A 20,598-nucleotide genomic window follows, 5' to 3' on the forward strand; every position below is an offset into this window, starting at 1 on the left:
CAAAATTCAATTTCAACTAATGTGGAGATTTGATATTTCATATGGATAAAACGGATAATTATTGGACAAATAATCGTCGTTGTAAATATTTACCTTTAATTCCCATTTTTAATAAAAGTCTATAAAAATATACTTATTATTTAATAATAATTTAATAATGCAAATGAGAATATCAAATTCCTACATTTATTCTTTTTGAAGATTTTATTAAAATTGTATAAAAAACAAAAATGTCTTAATACCAAAGTTATTTTAATATTATATGTTAGAATTGGTTCTTTTTGTAAAATAATGTTTTTTTTTTAAGTTTTTTAAAAGTTTTATTAAAGATTAATAAAGTGTTCAAATGTTACAATAATATTATGTGTATTATTTTTATAAAAACCTTAATTATTAGTTACTTATTCTACCGTATGATATGACTAGTTTACATTTGTATACTGTATGCCATTATATATTTACAAAATGATTTTATGTACCTAATGTTATAACATACAATACATACATACATAAACTCACGCCCGTAATCCCTAATGGGGTGGGCAGAGCCACAAGTAATCAAAGACAACTTGCAGCCACTGTTGATACGATGTCGTAAGCTGGATATGATGAACCTTATGGTGATAAGGGATCAGCCTATCGCCCATAACATTAGTCCATCATGTTAGATGACACAATCCCTCTGTCGGTTTTTACGACATGCCCGGGAAGACAAGCAGCTGAACGTTTTCTATGTTTTTTATTTGCTCCCAGAACAGCATAAAAGCAATACATACAATACACTACTTACATAAACAGACCATGGCCCACCTAAGGGCATGTCCACTGTGCCCTGAACCCTGCACGCTGGAGGACTAGATGAGCGCTTCCGCCCGTGCTATTGCCGTGGCAGCATATTGGGCTGATAAATTATAAATTAAAGAAAGAAAGAAACATTTATTACTTCGGGACACCACAGACAGACAGTACATTACATTTAACACAGGACAGAAACCACACGGAAATCAATAAGTACACAGACAAGAAAAAAAATAATATATCCATAACAAAAAGAGAAACAAACCAAAATCATAAAAACAATAATAATAAAACTAAGTATTCTAAATGCAACGCACTGACGGCCCGATCATCTGCGGTGGAGTCCGGAATAAAAGGACCTCGCTCAGCATAAGTCGCGGCGTGAGCCAACACGCAAATCGCGTGAATTACGTTGTTCGACTTGTCATCGACACGAAAGAAGAAAACAAACAGGCCGGTCCATACGAGAAAAGTTGCCGCACATGCGAAGCGCCTCAGGACCCCAATACCGACTCAATCAGCGCTTATCGCTATCGACCCACTAGGGTCGATTAATTCTTTCAAATATTTTTCCTCTCAGACGACACCCTGAGCCGAGGTTCGCGCCCAACTGGGCACCTCAGGCCTGTTGTCTTAAACGTTGTACCGGGTCAGACCCTTAAGCGCTCCCCATTTGTCCGGCCAAGTAGTTAATGCCATCTGCGGAAAATCTACAATAAGTCACGTCAAAAAAAAGCGAAGCGCCTCGGTGGCGTATGGTAGTACAGTTATTGCAACATAAGCTACTAACATAGGTTACTTACTGATGTAAGTTAGTAGTCGTTACATGAGAGCCATGCCGGACCTTTGGCGGCTATAGTAACCATGACACCAGGGTTAATAAGGTTGGTACTCCACCTCACAACCCACACGATAGAAGAAGCTCATGATTATAGTCCATTTGGAGTAGTCAAGAGGTACATCAATCGCAAGATGAACTAAGTACCCACACCCCACCGAGCTTTCTGTTAGATCAATGTGACAGGTGAGCCGTATCGCCGTTTATAATGGCCGAGCCAACTATGTTACTGTAACTCCCATACAGGGTGTTAATAACATCGTAGCGGAAACTTTGAATCGTCCCTCTTAGTATCGTTACGGTTTCACTAACACCTAACACACGTAAACAGATAGTCTACCTAAACAACTTCTTGAGCTATATATTGGATTTTGGTTATGATATCAGCGAAAGTTTTGGTGGAGCAGCGTGGTGGAATATGCTCCATACCTCCTCGGGTTGATTGAGGGAAGACCTGTGCCCAGCAGTGGGACGTATATAGGCTGTTTATGTGATAAAAAAGAAATTTAATCGTCATCCTGAATGAAGAACTGCACGCCGAGGTTAACGACCCCGGCGGCCGCGATGGCGGCCAGCGCGGCGGCGCGCGCGCACGTGAGCCGCCCGCGCAGCCGCAGCGAGCGCAGCTGCAGCAGCGGCGGCAGCACGAAGATGTGCACCAGCCCGCTCACCGCGCCCGTGTACCTGCGGTGACAAGTTACACACGCATACCCTAAGTTGATTTGGTAAAAAGTCACCTAAGCATAGCCTAAGTTGATTTGGTGCAAAGTTTTCTAAACATAGGCTAAGTTGATTTGGTACAAAGTTACCTAAGCATAGCCTGATTCGATTTATTGCGGCTATCTTGGTCGGTTGTTTCTTGACTGTTTCACACGCTCCTTTTCCCGTATTTTCACTGTCAATCAGGCAAAACCTTACGGCCTCTGTGGTCCAGTGGTTGAACGATGGATTCTTGATCCGGGGGATCGGGTTTCGAATTCCGGTGCGGACATACCATAAAATGTCATCTCTAGTTCGGTTAGGGTGTTGGCTGATCACCCAGGGCCATGTCAGGGGTCTTTGGCGCCAAATGAGGTCAATCATTGGTCTCTTACAAGAGAGAGAGTTACTTACTTAAAAAATGTGTTTTTAATAATTATTTTACGTTAATTTCGCATTGAGCTAAGAAATCATACATCTATTGAGTGCTACGGATGTTATTAGAAGAATACTTGGCGTAGTTTAGGTGAAATTCGAACATTCCTTGTAGTAACAGGTTTGTTTACCTTTTTGAAGATCATTCTTGAACGGTCTTTATCTATATTTTTTTAGGTAAGACTAGATACATCTACATTACGTTTACTAATGTCTGAAATCCAAATGTCTCACCGTATAATAGTCCCGATGCTGGGACAGAAGCAGGCGACCAGTATACAGATAGCGACGATGACCACATTGATGGTGACCGTCAACCAGCGGCTGTCCTTGAATGGTAGCAGCAGGATCGCCTCCGTGCGGAGCATGTACGCTACCAGCGGGTATACCGTCAGCACCTGGAGAGGACACCGTTTTAGAAGCGAAAACTGAAGGATTTGGAATAGCCTGCCTACTGCAACGCATCGATGTTTACCGTATCTGCGTCCGAAGCACGTACCCTGTTACTCTAGCCTATAAGAAAACCAGGTATGTTCAATTCAATTCTTGATGAATGGCTTTTGTGTGATGAAATGTCTGGTATTGAATGTGTTCCTCTAGTTATTAAATAACTTGTAATGTACCCTCATTGATTTAAAAGATGTGTTGCTGTTGCAGTTTCTTGTCATTTATTCTCCTCAGCCATAACCTTGCGAAATGACGTAAATTCAAAAAAGTTACATTGACCTTCAATAAGTTTATCCATGATAATTACGTTGAATAAAGGATTGTGATTTCTGATCACAATTCTGCCAGTGTCACGTTTAACCAGGTATGCTCAAAAGTGACAGCTAACATTTCAAGGTTAGCCCAGCTGACGTCATCCCACCCTGCGTTGCCATTTCGTAAAAAATACATTAGGTACCCACGACCGAAGTTTTTAATTTATTTTGCAAGGCAATTTTGAACTTTTAGTAAAAGATTTACTAAATAAAAAATGATGATTTCAATGACCATTTCAAACACATCATGAAATGATCAATTCTAAAATCTGGCTACGACATATACATAATTAATTATCTGTAAAATGCCTTGACTTCTAATACTTATGGCAATATTACTTACTTGAAAGAGTAGTAGTAACCTTGCAACTGCAGTCATAACGTCATGCATCTCGAAATTGTTCAAAATGTTCTGAAAACGATTGAATTATTCTTTATTATCATAATTGATGACCCGGTGAACTTCATATCACCCTTTTCCATATTTTCTCACGGTTTAAACCTTCTCTGAGGGCTTAGCACCGTAAGCGCGCGACTCTTTCTCGCCTCGACATACGTCACCCGTCACTCTCACACAGTACTGCACAGAAAGAGACAGACGATCTCTGTCGCGACGAGAAAGAGTCGCGTGCTTACGGTGCTAGGCCCGCAGGACTACGACAAACGCTCCAAAACCAAAATCAGCCAGCCTTTCTCGAGTTTTAGCGTGGCAAACGAACAGCAATTGATTTTTATGTGCGAATTTTATATGAGATATGACGACTTCCGTGGTCCAGTGGTTGAGCGTTGGGCTCACGATCCGGAGGTCCCGGGTTCGATTCCTGGTGGGGACATATCACAAACATTACTTTGTGGTCCCGAATTTAATAAGATGATCCGTGCTTCGGAAGGCACGTTAAGCCGTTGGTCCTGGTTACTAATTACTGATTGAAGTAAGTAGTCGTTACATGAGCCATGTCAGGGGCCTTTGGCGGCTCAATAGTAACCCTGACGCCAGGGTTGATGAGGTTGGTACTCCACCTCACACCACACGATAGAAGAATGTGAGATATACCTATTACTTTATTCCAGACTTCTCGTTCTCGCGCGACGCGATATATCGAGCGCGTCAGTCAATAGACGCAGCGAATCCTAAGTATCTACCTCATCATCTCCCCAGCGTTATCCAGTTTTTTCACAGTGCCTGCTTACCTAACCTGACACACACATGTCCTGTTTTTTACAGAAGCAACTGCCTGTCTGACCTCCCAACCCGCGAAAGGAAAACCAGCCCAATACAGATTAGGTCACAACCGAAACGTATTTCTCGGGAATGTGGGTTTCCTCACGATGCTATCTACCTACTGTAGATAAAATTCATACGACTATTGGTCGAAGCCCTCGATATAATTCTAGCCGCGGCACGGTTGCTGTGCAAAATGACTGCAAATTTTTCTAGCAAGCATCACGCTTGTATCCCCGACGGGGTAGGCAGAAGTGTCTAGCAACTTCAAAGATATTAATGTAATACTCACGTACACTGGGGACTCGGGCAGTAGTAACTGTCTCGGGTTGATGAGGTTGGTACTCCACCTCACAACCCACACGATAGAAGAAGAATACTCACGTCTTCAATACACGACTTGGCGAGTGGGAAACAGATATAAAACACTGCCCCCACCATCGTGTACGTCATCGTCACCAATATAAACGCTATCGTCAAATCTCGACCCTGTGGACAATATAATGACGAGATCAAAGAATCTTAAGAATTAACCTGTTGAATTGTCAATGTAACATTTTTGAATCTACGTCATTTCGCAATGTGTTACGGCTGAGGAGAAGAAATGACAAGAAACTGCAACAGTAACACATCTTGGGTCCGAAAGAAAGATGATCCGTGCTTCGGAAGGCACGTTAAGCTATTGGTCCCGGTTACTACTTACTGATGTAAGTTAGTAGTCGTTACATGAGCCATGTCAGGGGCCTTTGGCGGCTCAATAGTAACCAGGGTTGATGGGGTTGGTAATCCACCCACAACCCACACGATAGTAGAAGAACCTGACGTATCACCCGCTTCAAAATCAAAGAGTAAATAATATGTCGATAAATTTATATTACCTTGGACACTTGTTCAGAGCCCTGAGAACGGCCCTTGAAATTTCTATTTTTTCATGATAGTAAGAGATATGAAATGAAATTTATTGTAGTAAATGTGGTTATACATAGTGATGGAAGTAAATATTTTGGTTCAGCACATTCAGTCAGATTCTGTCAACAACATTCAGTCAACCCTGGTGGTTGGTGAGGTTGGTAATCCACCTCACAAACCACACGATAGAAGAAGAAGAATTTCCGGGGCATGATAAGAAGGAGATTCTTGTATGGCGTGTCCAGTCTGTATAAACAACGAAATTTTTGTATGAGTTGTGGTAGCAATGACTTCACTGACATTGTTCTCTTGCCTCTCGTTGCCGCTCATGATGGTGATGATGATGTTGTGTATGTAGAAGGACAGCGCCAGCATGCCGCTGAGCACGGCCGCGTGGGAGGCTGCGCGTGCGCCGGCCCACTCGATCACGTTCACGCCCCACGTGTATCCCTTCACCAACACGAAGATCACCAGGTAGGCTACTGACAGGGTGCCTGGAAAAATCATTACGAGTCAATAAACCAGGGCTCACGATCCGGAGGTCACGGATTCGAATCCCGGTGACATATCACAAAAATCACTTTGTGGGCCCTGCCGGGTCTGCATGACAACCGCGCCGCGCGCGAATTATATTGAGCGCTTCGATCAATAGCCGTTTGACGTCCATCTACGTAGATAGCATTCGTATCGTTTATTGGTCCAAGCGCTCGATATAATTCGCGCGGCGTAGTTGTCATGCAGACCCGGCTGGTTTGGTTAGGTTAGGTTAGATGACGAACCGCCCTGTAGTTCCGGGCACAAGAATAGGGCTACGGTACCCCCTGCCTGTCGTAAAAGGCGACTGAAAGGGGACGCTGGAGACCGTGAGTGGTAAGGGCGGGGGCCCGAGCCGCTCTTCATACGGTCTCCGGGAGGGACGGCAATGTGACATGGCCTCGCATTTTATAGCAGGCGCGAGGGAAGCACCGGTGCATTCGTTAGAGATCCCGGAGCTTCCCGACATGCGCAGCAGAGGGCCATCGGAGGGGTTTTAGTCGGTAAGAGTCCGATATAACCTCGTCGCTCCCCCGGGTGGCGAGGTATCCATGAGGATTTCCCCTTCGTAAACAAAAAAAAAGGTTAGATGACGAAAGTAAGATGATTCGTGCTTCGGAATGTACATTAGCTGTTGGTCCCAGTTTACATTAGCTGTCCTAAACACAAAACACTTACCCAAAGAGTTGAATTTGGTGAAAAATGTGACGTTCTTGAAGTTGAGCAGTGGGAATACGATGAAGGCGACGTAGACAGGCACTGTGGAGTGCAGGGCCCAGTAGGCGGGGTCGGGCTGCGGCGCGGGCAGCAGCAGCGAGCCGTTGACCCCGTCGTGGCGCGGGCACAGGAGCGAGGAGTTGTACACCGTGCTGTTTGAGGTTATGTCTGTAGGGGTTTACATACTAGAATCAAAAACAGCACGTTGGTCCCGGTTACTACTTACTGATGTAAGTAAGTAGTCGTTACATGAGCCATGTCAGGGGCCTTTGGCGGCTCAATAACAACCCTGGCACCAGGGTTGATGAGGTTGGTAATTCACCTCACAATCCACACGATAGAAGAAGAACAACACAATCAATCAGCCAGTATACAGGGTGCTGTGACAAATTCTCACGGTCCCACGAGAAGTAGCGACAAACCACATTTTGTAACTTTTTTAGCCGTTGTCGAGGTGTTTATTCTGTTATGAAGAATTTTAAAATTACTTTCTAAAATGTGCTACGATTGTATTTTTTTTTTATGTATGCTTTTAGAATGAGGCACTTTCCAGGCTACGTTCATCAGATGCAGTATAGATGGCGTTGAATAGCTTTAACGTACCGTACTGAATACTGAGGGGGATAATTCAGCTCTTGAAACAGAGTTAAATATCTAGTGAAATTTTCCGTCGCTAAATTTAAAATACATACATACATAAACTCACGCCTATTTCCCACCGGCGTAAGCAGAGACTATAGAATTCCATTTGCTTCGATCCTGACACACTTCTCTTGCTTCCTCCACATTCATCAATCGCTTCATACACGCACGCCGGTTCAGAGTAGATCGTATTGAACCTTTTCTAAGGACATCTCCAATTTGATCATCGTAAGTCCTTCTCGGTCTTCCTCGGCCAGCCCTACCATCAACTTTCGCTTTATATACCGCTTTTGCAATTCTATTATCCTTCATCCGCTCAACGTGTCCAAACCAACCTAACATTCCCTTCTCAATCCTAGTCACTATATCGTCTTTTACACCACATCTCTGTCTTATCATCAAATTTAAAATAGCACCAAAAACCCATGAATTCGGTACGGTGTTCCTGTATGACGGCCCGTTGGCTTTCATTAAAAACCTGGGATGTTTGACCTGTCCTGTCCTGTGTGTGTCCTTGGCCTGAAGGCGGAGGCGGGAGGGGCAAGTCACAGGGACTGTAACCTGGAACCTGACAGAGGGCAGTAGTAACTGTCAGTACTATTCAGAGGCAGAGAAGACTAACACCTGAGTCAATGAGTCCTAGTACGGCTTTGAAATAAACTACTCTGGGCGCCATTATCCCACTCGCGTCAGACAGAGTACTGCGGGGCGGAAGGCAAGAGGGAAACCACTGCTCTATTTTTCCTTTAAAAAAGTAGCCAGTGCGCCGTGTCGCCGTCTGTTATAGTCGAGCCCACTGTGTTAGTGGAAACTGCACTTAAGATAAATGAATAATTCCGGAGTAAAATGAAATGTGAATGTTTGAATGCGTGAGTAGTACTTAATATGTTTTTAAATATTGTTACTTCATCATCATCATCATCAGCCCATTAACGTCCCCACTGCTGGGGCACGAGCCTTCCCTATGGATGGATAGGGAGATCGGGCCTTAAACCATCACGCGGGCCCAGTGCGGATTGATGGTTATTAACGACTGCTAATGCAGCCAGGACTAACGGCTTAACGTGCCTTCCGAAGCACGGAGGAGCTCGAGATGAAATCTCTTTTTTTTTGTGGTCACCCATCCTATGACCGGCCTTTGCGAAAGTTGCTTAACTTCAACAATCGCAAACCGAGCGCGTTTACCGCTGCGCCACCGAGCTCCTCTTGTCACTTACTTACCTTTAAAGTAATTGACGGTGAAGTAGAGGAAGTTGGTGATGAGGATCCAGTAGACGACGTTGGCGCCCAGCAGCACCACGATGGAGAAGGCGTGCGCCAGCGCCTCCGCCCCGCGCCCGAGGAGCACCCGACATAGCGCCGGCACCTCGCATGTCTCGTTACCTGCAATACACCTGCAGGGTGAGAGCCTTCAGCGCTCCCCATTTGTCCGGCAGTAGTCAATGCCATCTGCGGCTAATCCACAATAAGTCACGTCAAAAAAAGCAATCACCTCAGGAAGTTAGGCCCACACCGGACACTTCATACAAGACACCTCGTTTTACACAGACACATTGACGTTATCGTACACGCGCATCTGTGTGTGTGACGTCTGAAGCCCATACGATTGCAGACTAAACTAAGACCGAGGGGGGTGAGGTAATTCTAGCTCTGCCGCTGGTGGGGAGCGGAGAGTTGCCGTTCTATACGTAGTATTATTCCTTATTCTATGCCTTTGGTCTAGCTTTACTCTTAACGCTCTTTTGGGGGAGATAAGGAGAATGCTCCCCTTCGGATTGATTGAAGGGAGCCCTGGACATGGTAGTGCGACATATACAGGGTGTTAGTGACATCGTAACGAATACCGAGAGGGATGATTCAGACCATGATTCTGAGTTGATATCAAGTGAAATTTTTCGTCGCAAAATTCATGTTTTTTTTCTGAATTATTTTCAATTCTATAATATTTTTGCGATGGAAAATTCCACTTGATATTAACTCAGAATAATGATCTGAATCATCCAGCCATCCATCAACACCAGGACGCGTCAGGTGGAACAGGAAAACACTGCTCAACACAAAAATCCTAGGTTTTTAATGAAAGCCAACAGGACGTCATGTAGACGAATGTATGATTTTTTAATTATATTCAATTCTTTACTTTTGCGATGGAAAATTCCACTTGATATTAACTCAGAATAATGATCTGAATCATCCCTCTTAGTATTAGTTACGATGTCACTTTCAATTCAACCCATACAAGTACCTACATACTAGGTAAGCATACAAGTAGGTATGGGTGTTAGTGACACCGTAATGAATAATAAGGGGGATGGTTCAGACCATGATTCTGAGTTGATATCGCAAAATTCATGAAAATTTTAGTGCTTTTTTAATTATTTTCAGTTCCATACTTTTGCGACGAAAAGTTCCAGTTGATATCAAGTCAGAATCATGGTCTGACTCATCCCTCAAAGTTTTCGTTACGATGTCACTAACACCCTGAGGTTGTTTATGTTATGATCTACTAACCATGATAGTAGTTGACTTGGAGTAGCACATACGCGGTGTACAGGCACACGGCAGACATCACGGCAAACAGCGCCAGCGCGGCGGGAAGTCCCGCGCGCTCCACACCCCAAGCCATCGTCAGCAAGGACGAACCCATCACCGTGTTCCATACTGAGAAGCTGACGCGTCGAAGTTAGTATATCAGCACACAGGGAAAGGAAAACAAAGGAAGGTACTTCTATGGTGTGGGTTGTGGCGTGCATGACCAACTATTAAGCCCATTGAGCCGCTAAAGGCCCCTGACGTGACTCAAGTAACGACTACGTACTTACATCAGTAAGTAGTAACCGGGACCAACGGCTTAACGTGCCTTCCGAAGCATGGATCATCTTATCATCAGGTGGTGGAAGTTAGTACTTATATCAAAGCACAGGGATAGGAATACAAAGGAAGATACTTCTTTCAACGCTGGGCTTACTATCCGGAGTTCCCGGGTTCGAATCCCGGTGGGGACATATCACAAAAATCACTTCGTGATACCCCAAGTCTGGTTAGGACATTACAGACTGATCACCTGATGGTCCGAAAGTAAGATGATCCGTGCTTCGGAAGGGACGTTAAGCAGTTGGTCCCGGTTACTACTTACTGATGTACTTAAGTAAGTAGTCGTTACATGAGCCATGTCAGGGGCCTTTGGCGGCTCAATAGAAACCCTGACACCAGGTTTGATGAGGTTGGTATTCCACCTCACAACCCACACGATAGAAAAAGAATGGTGATCATCTCCCTAGTCCGATTATCCCGTTATTCACAGGGTCCGCTTACTTAACCTGAATATTTGACAGGTCCGTTTCCTTAAAATGTTTACCTTCACCGCTGACCACGTGATCCCGTTATTCACAGGGTCCGCTTACTTAACCTGAATATTTGACAGGTCCGTTTCCTTAAAATGTTTACTTTCACCGCTGACCACGTGATAATCATTTATGATCCAAACATGATTTCGACAGTCATAGGTTTAGGCCCGTGCTGGATTCGAACTTGCGAAATGGTGCGGGGGTGGAGAGTTACTTTTCTAAATTCTATGCCGTAGGTTAGTGAACAACTAACATAGATAAGGTAAGTACAAACACTTACATGGTCACCAGGGAGCTTTGCTTCTTGCGTTCTGGTTTTACACATTTTTCGTGTCTCTTGTTATAGTTTGAGAGAATTTCATTGGAAGAGAGTTCGCCTGGACCCTGTAATATAATAATATGTGAACAAAAACTTTGACTGATTTTTATCTTCCATCATTCTTAACACGTGAACACGCTGAAGATCAATCTGAAATACATTTTTCAATATATCGTCTAACGCCGGAGATAATTAAGTTATCATGTACATATTAGGACATAAGATAAGTAAGTACTTAAGTAATTAATTTTGCAACTAAATTGATACTTAATACTTTTAAAAGGAGCTCCGTGGCGCAGCTGTAAACGCGCTCGGTCTGCGATTGTTGAAGTTAAGCAACTTTCGCAAAGGACGGTCATAGGATGGGTGACCACAAAAAAAAAGTTTTCATCTCGAGCTCCTCCGTGCTTCGGAAGGCACGTTAAGACGTTGGTCCCGGCTGCATTAGCAGTCGTTAATAACGACCAAGCCGCACTGGGCCCGCGTGGTGGTTTAAGGCCCGATCTCCCTATCCATCCATGTGACTGCTTATTTTTATATTCGCAGCTAACTATCATATCTGATGGCCGTCCCACTATCCGCCACCTGATGGCCTACAGCTCAGCCTACTACACCCGTTATTATGTATTTTAAATACGCTGTGGCTACAAGACGTCTCTGACTTGAGGATCTGCCCAGTCCGGTAGGGATTACGGGCGTGAGGTACGGTATGTGTTTGTAATGCAAGTGTACTTACCAAGGAGTCACTGGTGGTGGTGATACTCCGGTAGACGGGTGCTGGTGACAACAGCGGTGCTGTCTCCGAGCGGTGCATGGTGACGCTGGTCGCTGGTGCCTGGTGGTGACTAGTGGTGGCTGATGGTGACTGGTACCACCCGCTGGGAACACAATTCTGAGTCTAAAACTTGATACGACAGCATTCGAGTTTGGACCGTACCTATTCAAAGTAATTTTAATTAATTGAATTACTATTATATGTATGTATATTGTATATAAGTATAGATCTCAGATGACACTGACTAATTGGCCAGACAAATAGGGCTCTCACCCGGTAAATATACGATCCATTAGCAATTGCCATGACCTACAGGACAAACATGAACTGGCTATGTAACTATGTCTCATTTTACTGTGCACTGGTCTATTAACTCTCAACCACCACCCCGAAAGTATAATGAAGCATACTCCATACTTTGGAGCGTGCATATAACTAAGCTGGGCCCTAAAGTTTTAAACCCCGAGTTACAATTTTTAACTTACAAAATAGAATTAAATAGGTATAGCCCGACATCTTTAATTAATTTATTCTAATTATAAAAATATAAATAAACTTTTTTATAATTTAAATATGTATTTAAGATTAAAGTAATTATGTTCGCATTATGTATGTCTAAATAAATTATAAATAAAAAAGATTAAAAAAGTACCTCCGTTTATTATTTAATTCTCGTCTTCTTTCTTCACAATATTCGCAGTCAGAATAATCCGAAGAAGGAACCGCAAATATTCTATTGACAAAAATATTATATTATATTTTACAAACTTGTACTTGAAAATACCCAATTCTTATTTTTTTAAATAGGTATGTAATATTTTTTAGAAATAAAATAAATTGAATTCCGAACCACAGAAGAAGCAAACCACTTTTTTAAATTTATTAGTTTTTTTTTTAAGAAAGACTAAGGAAACGTACTTTCCGAACGTTGTCGCTTTAAGTGACTGCAGAGTATCATGGAAAGATTAAATTAATTTGCCTGACGCATAAATGACGCGTCTTTGTATATATAAGACCTACCTAAGTACAATTAAGTTAATAGTAAGTATAAGTACTTAGTATTTTTATATATAAATAGCAAGTCAAATACCCCGCCGGCATCTCTCTAAAGTTGGAAGTGAAGAACAAAGCCCTTTCGTACACGTACCTAAGTACGTATTATGTTTCCTTATAAGTAGATACTTATATAATACCTACTAAATACTCCATACCAAAAAATAAGTTTAAAAGCTATAACCCGACTACGGAATAAAAAGTACCTACTTATTTTTTTTCACGAGACTGATTGTAGATTTGCTACTTGACCGGACACTTTTAAGACAACAGGCCTGAGGGTGCCCAGTGCCTATGAAACAAGGAAAATACTTATTTTTCCTAAATTCTTACCAACAATACAAGCAAAAACTTAATTAAGTACCAGATAAACTCCGGGATCCGGAGGTTCCGGGTTCGAATCCCGGTGGACATATCACAAAAATCACCTTGTGATCCCTAGTTTGGTTACGACGTTACAGGTTGATCACCTGATTGTCCGAAAGTATAATAAGATAATTCGTGCTTCGGAAGGCACGTGATGATAAGTACGTGGTCGTTATATGAACCATGTCAAGGGCCTTTGGTGGCTCAGTAATAACCCTGACACTAGGGTTGCTGATGTTGGTATTCCACCTCTTACTTTTAACCAACACGATAGAAGAAGACTAGATAAACTTATTATTATCTGTGGTTAAGGAAAATAAACGGTCTCTGGTGAAATGGCTGAGCGTCCAGCAAACGAACCGGCGGTCCCGGGTTCGATACCCGGTGAGGACATATCACAAAAAATCCTTTATTATTCTGAGTTTAGTTAGGACATTGCAGGTTGATCACGTGATTGTCCGAGAGGAAAATGATGCGTGCTTCGGAGGGCACGCTAAGCAGTGATTAATTAAGTATGTAGTCGTTACTTGAGACACGTCAGGTGCCTTTGGCTCAATAACAACCGTGACATCAAGCTGATATGGTCGGCCATTGACCTTACAACCCACACTAGAGAAGAAGAAAAAAGTAAAAAAAGCACTTGCGAAGATGTTTATTGCGGAGAGTATCTCAATTTGACATTATTTATCGCACACACTGCATTCAAGGCAAGCGTAGCGTCGCCTGATCTGCCTTGATCCCTTGTCAGATAAACATGACAAATATTCGCACTCGATTTCAATGTAACGACGTAAAAAAACAGATAATACGATACCTACTTACTGGTGCTAATTCCTGTAAATACCATCTAATTTTATTTTAAGTTATATCTGTCATTTTCTTATCCGCCGAAAAGGAAAGGGACGGGTAATCGACAAGCATAAAATTTATGGAACACACGTCAATTTTAAGCACAAATCTAAACAAACCGTCTAAAAATTTTACGTCCGTCAATAACCCGACACAGTTAAGTAGACAGCACGTCAAACGGATTGCATACCAGCGACGTACCTTTTGATTCGCCCGGGTTATTCGTTCATTTACTCATTCTTCCTAAAATTAAGAGCTGTGAATCATCCGTCCCTTTCCTTTTCGACGGATATGAAAATGACGGATATAACTTAAAATAAAATTAGGCGGTGTCTGCAGGAATCGGGGCCACTTACCTACTTATACTACCTACATACTAGCTTTTGCCACTCGATTACTCTAGCCATAGAGGCAGCCAATCAGCTCGAGACACCAAACACTTCAGAACCCCGATACCGACCCCGCCGGCGTGGTCGACGACTTCTTTCAATCAGCGCTTATCGCCATCGACCCACCAGAGTCGATTAATTCTTTCAAATATTTTTCCTCTCAGACGACGCCCTGAGCCGAGGTTCGCGCCCAACTGGGCACCCTCAGGCCTGTTGTCTTAAATTTTGTACCGGGTGAGAGCCTTCAGCGCTCTCCATTTGTCCGACCAAGTAGTTAATGCCTTCTGCGGCAAATCCACAATAACTCGCGTCAAAAATAAAAGAAAAGGTAGTGAACCCTAGTCCTAGGAGTAAGGTGGTGTTTTAATAACGGAAGATTTAGTCCTTAGCAAAGTTCAAGGAAGCTTCATGTTTCTTTGGGGTAAAACGCGTTCCTTCTGGCGTTAGTAGTAGCCACACGGGATCCGGATAGTCACAAATTTCTGATATCTACTTCTTAATTATTTCTTTAGGTATCCTTTTCGAAAGACCTCTCTAATAAAAATACAAACTCTGAAAATTTCCACATCAATCCTATAGGCGGCAGGTACTGAATTGATTTCTTTGCGTAGGTACGGTTTGAAGCTCCCAAGAACTTTTTTAAACTAGATTAAATAGGTTTACTTATATCGTATATTATAGTAGGTATGTACGTATTATGGGTTTCTTAATACCTATTAGCAACCAAGTGCAGTGTTTATTGATAAAGGAATAAACATTAGGATGACGAAAGGGAGATACAGATTTCATCATCCGTTATCATGTTATAATGCAAATATAAATCACTGACATGCACTAAAATAACTTTCACGTCAACACATTTAGGTAGATACCTATTTACTTAGACAGGCCCCGATTCCTGCAGACACCGCCTAATTTTATTTTAAGTTATATCCGTCATTTTCATATCCGTCAAAAAGGAAAGGGATGGATGATTCACAGCTCTTAATTTTAGGAAGAATGAGTAAATGAACGAATAACCCGGGCGAATCAAAAGGTACGTCGCTGGTATGCAATCCGTTTGACGTGCTGTCTACTTAACTGTGTCGGGTTATTGACGGATGTAAAATTTTTAGACGGTTGGTTTAGATTTGTGCTTAAAATTGACGTGTGTTCCATAAATTTTATGCTTGTCGATTACCCGTCCCTTTCCTTTTCGGCGGATAAGAAAATGACAGATATAACTTAAAATAAAATTAGATGGTATTTACAGGAATTAGCACCAACTGCTCAACTAAAGTGAAAACTTTCATGAATTCACAGTAATGTGAACAGTAAACAGTTGTTCATGAACGAGGTCCTGTCCCGGAAGTGTTTGATGTCGCGAGCTGATTGGCTGCCTCTATGGCTAGAGTAATCAGGTCGTCGGGATATTACGTCCTTCGGACGCCAATACTTTTCAGTACCGTCCCTGAGCGGGATGTATTCGGAAGCCGCTACCAGGGGATTTCGGTGGCGCGGAGCACAATCGAAATAACATTTTGAAGCTGGGTTCACTACCAGTTTAAGTACCTACTTATAATTTTTACTGGTTTTAAATAAATTAGTTTATTCTGACAAGTACCCTTCACTGGGGAAATTCCTGTTTGGCGCGTCCTTCCCGCGGGGGTGGGCGCCTCTTACTTCAGTAGGCCGGAGTGAGAAAACACCAGGGTTGATGCGGTTGCTAATCCACCTCACAACCCACACGATAGAAGAAGGCAGAAAGCTAAAATTAGTTTGCGTATATTGTGACTAACAAAAAAAAACTGCTTCATTTTTTTGTGGAAATCTTCCCCCAATCGCTTCAAAGAGGGGGTGAAATTTTATATGGGACTTTTTTCAAGGTAGGAAGCTCAATTTTGGTACATTATAGGAAGGGGGAACCGTATTACCCCGAATTTATCGCGAGCTAAGCCGCGGGCAAAAGCTAGTACCTAAATAAAATATATGAATTAATAAGTAGGTACTTCATCATCATCAGCCGTATGACGCCCACTGCTGGGCATAGGCCTCCCCCAAGGATCTCCACGACGATCGGTCCTGCGCTGCCCGCATCCAGCGGCTTCCCGCGACCTTCACCAGATCGTCGGTCCACCTTGTAGCGGGCCTACCCACTGAGCGTCGTCCGACACGTGGTCGCCACTCCAGAACCTTTCCGCCCCATCGGCCATCGGTTCTCCTCGCTATGTGTCCTGCCCACTGCCACTTCAGCTTTGCAATTCTTCGAGCTATGTCGGTGACTTTAGTTCTCCTGCGGATCTCCTCATTTCTGATTCGATCGAGCAGGGAAATACCGAGCATAGCTCTCTCCATTGCCCGCTGAGCGACACCGAGCCTCCTCACGAGACCCATAGTAAGCGGCCACGTCTCACTGCCGTAGGTCATCACTGGCAACACGCACTGGTCAAAGACTTTCGTCTTGAGACACTGAGGTATTTTGGACGAGAAGATATTCCGCAGCTTCCCGAACGCTGCCCATCCGAGTTGGATCCGACGAGAGATCTCTTTCTCGAAGTTGGACTTACCTAACTGGATTATTTGTCCTAGGTAAATGTACTGGTCTACAACTTCGAGTGTAACGTTCCCAACCTGAACTGGAGTGGGTGCGACATGGTCGTTGGACATAATTTTTGTCTTTGCCATGTTCATCCTAAGACCCACTCGTTGGGATGCGTTACTGAGATGCTCGAGCATGGTGTTCAGGTCTTCCAGGGTCTCAGCCATTAGGACTATATCATCGGCAAATCGAAGGTGCGTCAGGTACTCGCCGTTGATGTTGATGCCAAATCCTTTCCAGTCCAGAAGCTTAAAAATATCCTCCAATGCAGCAGTGAACAGTTTCGGAGAGATGACATCTCCCTGTCTCACTCCTCGCTGCAGTTGGATCGGATTAGAGCTCTGGTTCTGTACTCGAACTGACATAGTGGCATTTTGGTAGAGGTCCCTTAGCACTTCGATGTACCTATGGTCCACTTGGCACCTCTGAAGAGACTGCAACACCGCCCAGGTCTCGATCGAATCAAAGGCTTTCTCATAGTCCACAAACGCCAAGCAAAGTGGCAGATTATACTCTTCGGTCTTCTGTATAACCTGCCGCAGCGTATGGATGTGGTCTATGGTGCTAAAGCCTTTTCGGAAACCGGCTTGTTCGGGAGGCTGGGAATCGTCAAACCTGCAAGCGAGACGATTCGTAATGACCCTCGAAAACAACTTGTAGACATGGCTCAGAAGCGAGATAGGTCTGTAGTTCTTCAGTAGGGCTTTATCACCTTTCTTGAAGAACAAGATCACCTCGCTTCCGCTCCATGCCCTCGGCGTTTTGCCCTGAAATATGACGGAATTGAAGAGCCTTTGGAGGACTTTAAGTATTGGCGTTCCGCCCGCTCTCAGAAGTTCTGCTGTGATTCCGTCATCTCCTGCCGCTTTGTTGTTTTTGAGTTGTTTGAGGGCCATCCTAATCTCGTACAGGCTGACGTCCGGGATATCTTCAGTGTAGTGTCGGGTAAGCTTGGCTCGAGGGTCTCGAGCCATGCTTTCGCCTGATGTTTTCGTGGAATATAGCTGTCTATAGAAACTCTCAATCTCCCTCAGGATTTCGGGAGTCGACGAAATGATTCTGCCGTCCTCAGTTTTCAGTCTCGCTAGTTGACTTTGCCCAATAGACAGATCTTTTGCGAACACCTTGGAGCCCTTGTTCCGCTCTATAGCCTCTTTAATACGTTTAGTATTAAATTGGCGAAGGTCGCTCGTCAAAGACTTCGAGATCTGTCTATTAAGTTGTCTATAACGTAAGACATCCGCTGAGTCCTGCAGTCTCATTTCGTGTCTCTTATCCATGAGTTCGAGTGTGTGTGCGGAGAGTTTCTGCGTTTTGGTACGGCGGGTTCTAAAGTGTTTAGAACCTACCGTACGGACAGCATCCACCATCAGGTTGTTTATATCGTCCACGTCTGCGCAGTTCTCAAGGTACTCGAAGCGGTTTTGAAGCTCAAGCTGAAAGCGCTCGGGGTTTTGGATTTGGGCTGGCGCCGGTCGGAGCGTGGATTTTATCAGTCGCGATCTTTCTAGCTTGATATTGATATTCAATGTGCCTCTTACCATGCGGTGATCGCTTCCCGTCTTAACGGCATTGATCACAGAGACATCATTGAATATGTGCTTTTTCGTCGACATGATAAAATCGATCTCATTTTTATACCTGCCGCTGGGACTCATCCAGGTCCATTTGCGGGTCGCGGGCTTCCTGAAGAAGGAGTTCATCATATAGAGGTTCTCCTTCTCCATAAAGTCCGCAAGCATCCCGCCTCTGGTGTTCCGGACCCCAAATCCAAATTGCCCCACTCTCAGCTCGTTACCGCAACGTTTCCCCAACTGTGCATTAAAGTCCCCCATCACAATCGTGTAGTGGCTTTTATGGCTATGCATGGCTTTAGAAATCTCCTCATACATCGTCTCCACTTCGTCATCATGGTGTCCCGAGGTCGGAGCGTATACCTGGATGACAGTCAGCGAATATCGCGATGATATTCTGAGTACCAGGTACGCTACCCTGCTCGAAACACTACCGATGGTCAACACGTTGTTGACTAGGGACTTGTGGACGATAAACCCGACACCACCCATGGACAGTTGCTCGCCCTCCCGGAAGTACAGCAAGTTACCGGAGCCCAGAGTTATCGTGTCCTCGCCCTTTCTTCGGACTTCAGACAACCCCATGACATCCCAGTGTAACTTGCTGATAGATTCTTCCAGCTCGGTAAGCTTCTCGTCGGTCCTCAGTGTGCACGTGTTATATGTTGCCAGGTACAGTCGTCGTTGGTGGTAGCCGAATCCAGCCCGGAGATTCTTCGCACCCCCTGCCCCGCCGTTACCGTAGCCGCTACCGTAGCCACGGACAACGGGGCTGCCGGGGACTGGGGGCCGTTTCTTATGTGTAGAGGTCATGTTGGGGGGGGGTTTGGACCATAAGCCCACCGCGCTGGTCCAGTGCGTGTTGGTGGGTCGCCAGAGCCTCTTTCGTTGAATAGCAGGATGTACCGCGTGCAGGCGAGGTTGGCTTGGGCTCCGAAAGGTGTCGTTTGGAGCCCCTTACATCCCATTTATGATTATGATAATGTGAAGTAGGTACTTAGTAGGTACTTACTCACTATCAGTTGAGCGGCCATCACTTCTCGACGCGATACTTTGATCACCATCACCTCCACGCATCACTATAAATTAACTTCAACTTTCGATTTAAAAAAAGAAAGACGTCGCAAATAAAGTCGTGAATATGTGACACGACTTTATTATTTTTAATTTGAAACTGGCACAGGTTGGCAATTATTTCTTTTGTTTTTACTTTTGATTTCTTTTTCGAACGGTAACGTTTTCCCGCCTTTTTTTATTACGTTTTGTGGGTACCACTCTTATTTTGCTACAGAAACATCAAGTACGAGGGACGACCGTGATAAGTTTAAAATGTTTGTCTCCAATAAATCAGTGCGTAAGCGTTGTTATTTAACCTATTATCATCTTGCCAAGGGCGTGTACACAAAATAGTGCACTTGTGATTATGATAATGTGACGTCAGTCTCCGTGGTTATAGCATTAGGCTCACGATCTGGAGGTCCGGGTTCGATTCCAGATGGGGACATTGGCGAAATAACTTTGTGAGACTGTCCTTTGTTTGGTAAGGACTTTTCAGGCTTGAATCACCTGATTGTCCGAAAAGTAAGATGATTCCGCGCTTCGGAGGGCACGTTAAGCCGTTGGTCCCGGCTATTAGCCGTAAAAACACCCCCACCGACCCGCAGTGGAGCAGCGTGGTGGAGTATGCTCCATATCACCTCCGGTTCATTGAGGGGAGGCCTGTGCCCAGCCGTGGGATGTATATAAGCTGTTTATGTTATGTTGTTATGACGTCACCCACAATGCGGCGACTG

At 44.0% G+C, this 20,598-nt stretch overlaps 1 protein-coding gene across 1 annotated transcript; it reads right to left on the bottom strand.

Moving 5' to 3' along the window:
- Positions 1-921: 921 nt before the first annotated feature.
- On the bottom strand, positions 922-20,233 carry LOC126373806 (sodium-coupled neutral amino acid transporter 9 homolog). The gene is made up of 12 exons (XM_050020117.1): positions 19,818-20,233; positions 12,649-12,729; positions 11,958-12,099; positions 11,183-11,286; positions 10,067-10,224; positions 8,777-8,938; positions 6,875-7,081; positions 5,963-6,156; positions 5,138-5,242; positions 3,875-3,943; positions 3,005-3,168; positions 922-2,320 (listed from the first exon to the last, which is right to left on the bottom strand). The coding sequence occupies exons 1-12, from the start codon at positions 19,880-19,882 to the stop codon at positions 2,143-2,145; spliced, it is 1,629 nt and encodes a 542-aa protein (XP_049876074.1). The 5' UTR covers positions 19,883-20,233; the 3' UTR covers positions 922-2,142.
- Between the last annotated feature and the right edge of the window lie 365 nt (positions 20,234-20,598).

This window comes from Pectinophora gossypiella, chromosome 16 (genome assembly GCF_024362695.1).
Source record: "Pectinophora gossypiella chromosome 16, ilPecGoss1.1, whole genome shotgun sequence".
NCBI lineage: Eukaryota > Metazoa > Arthropoda > Insecta > Lepidoptera > Gelechiidae > Pectinophora > Pectinophora gossypiella.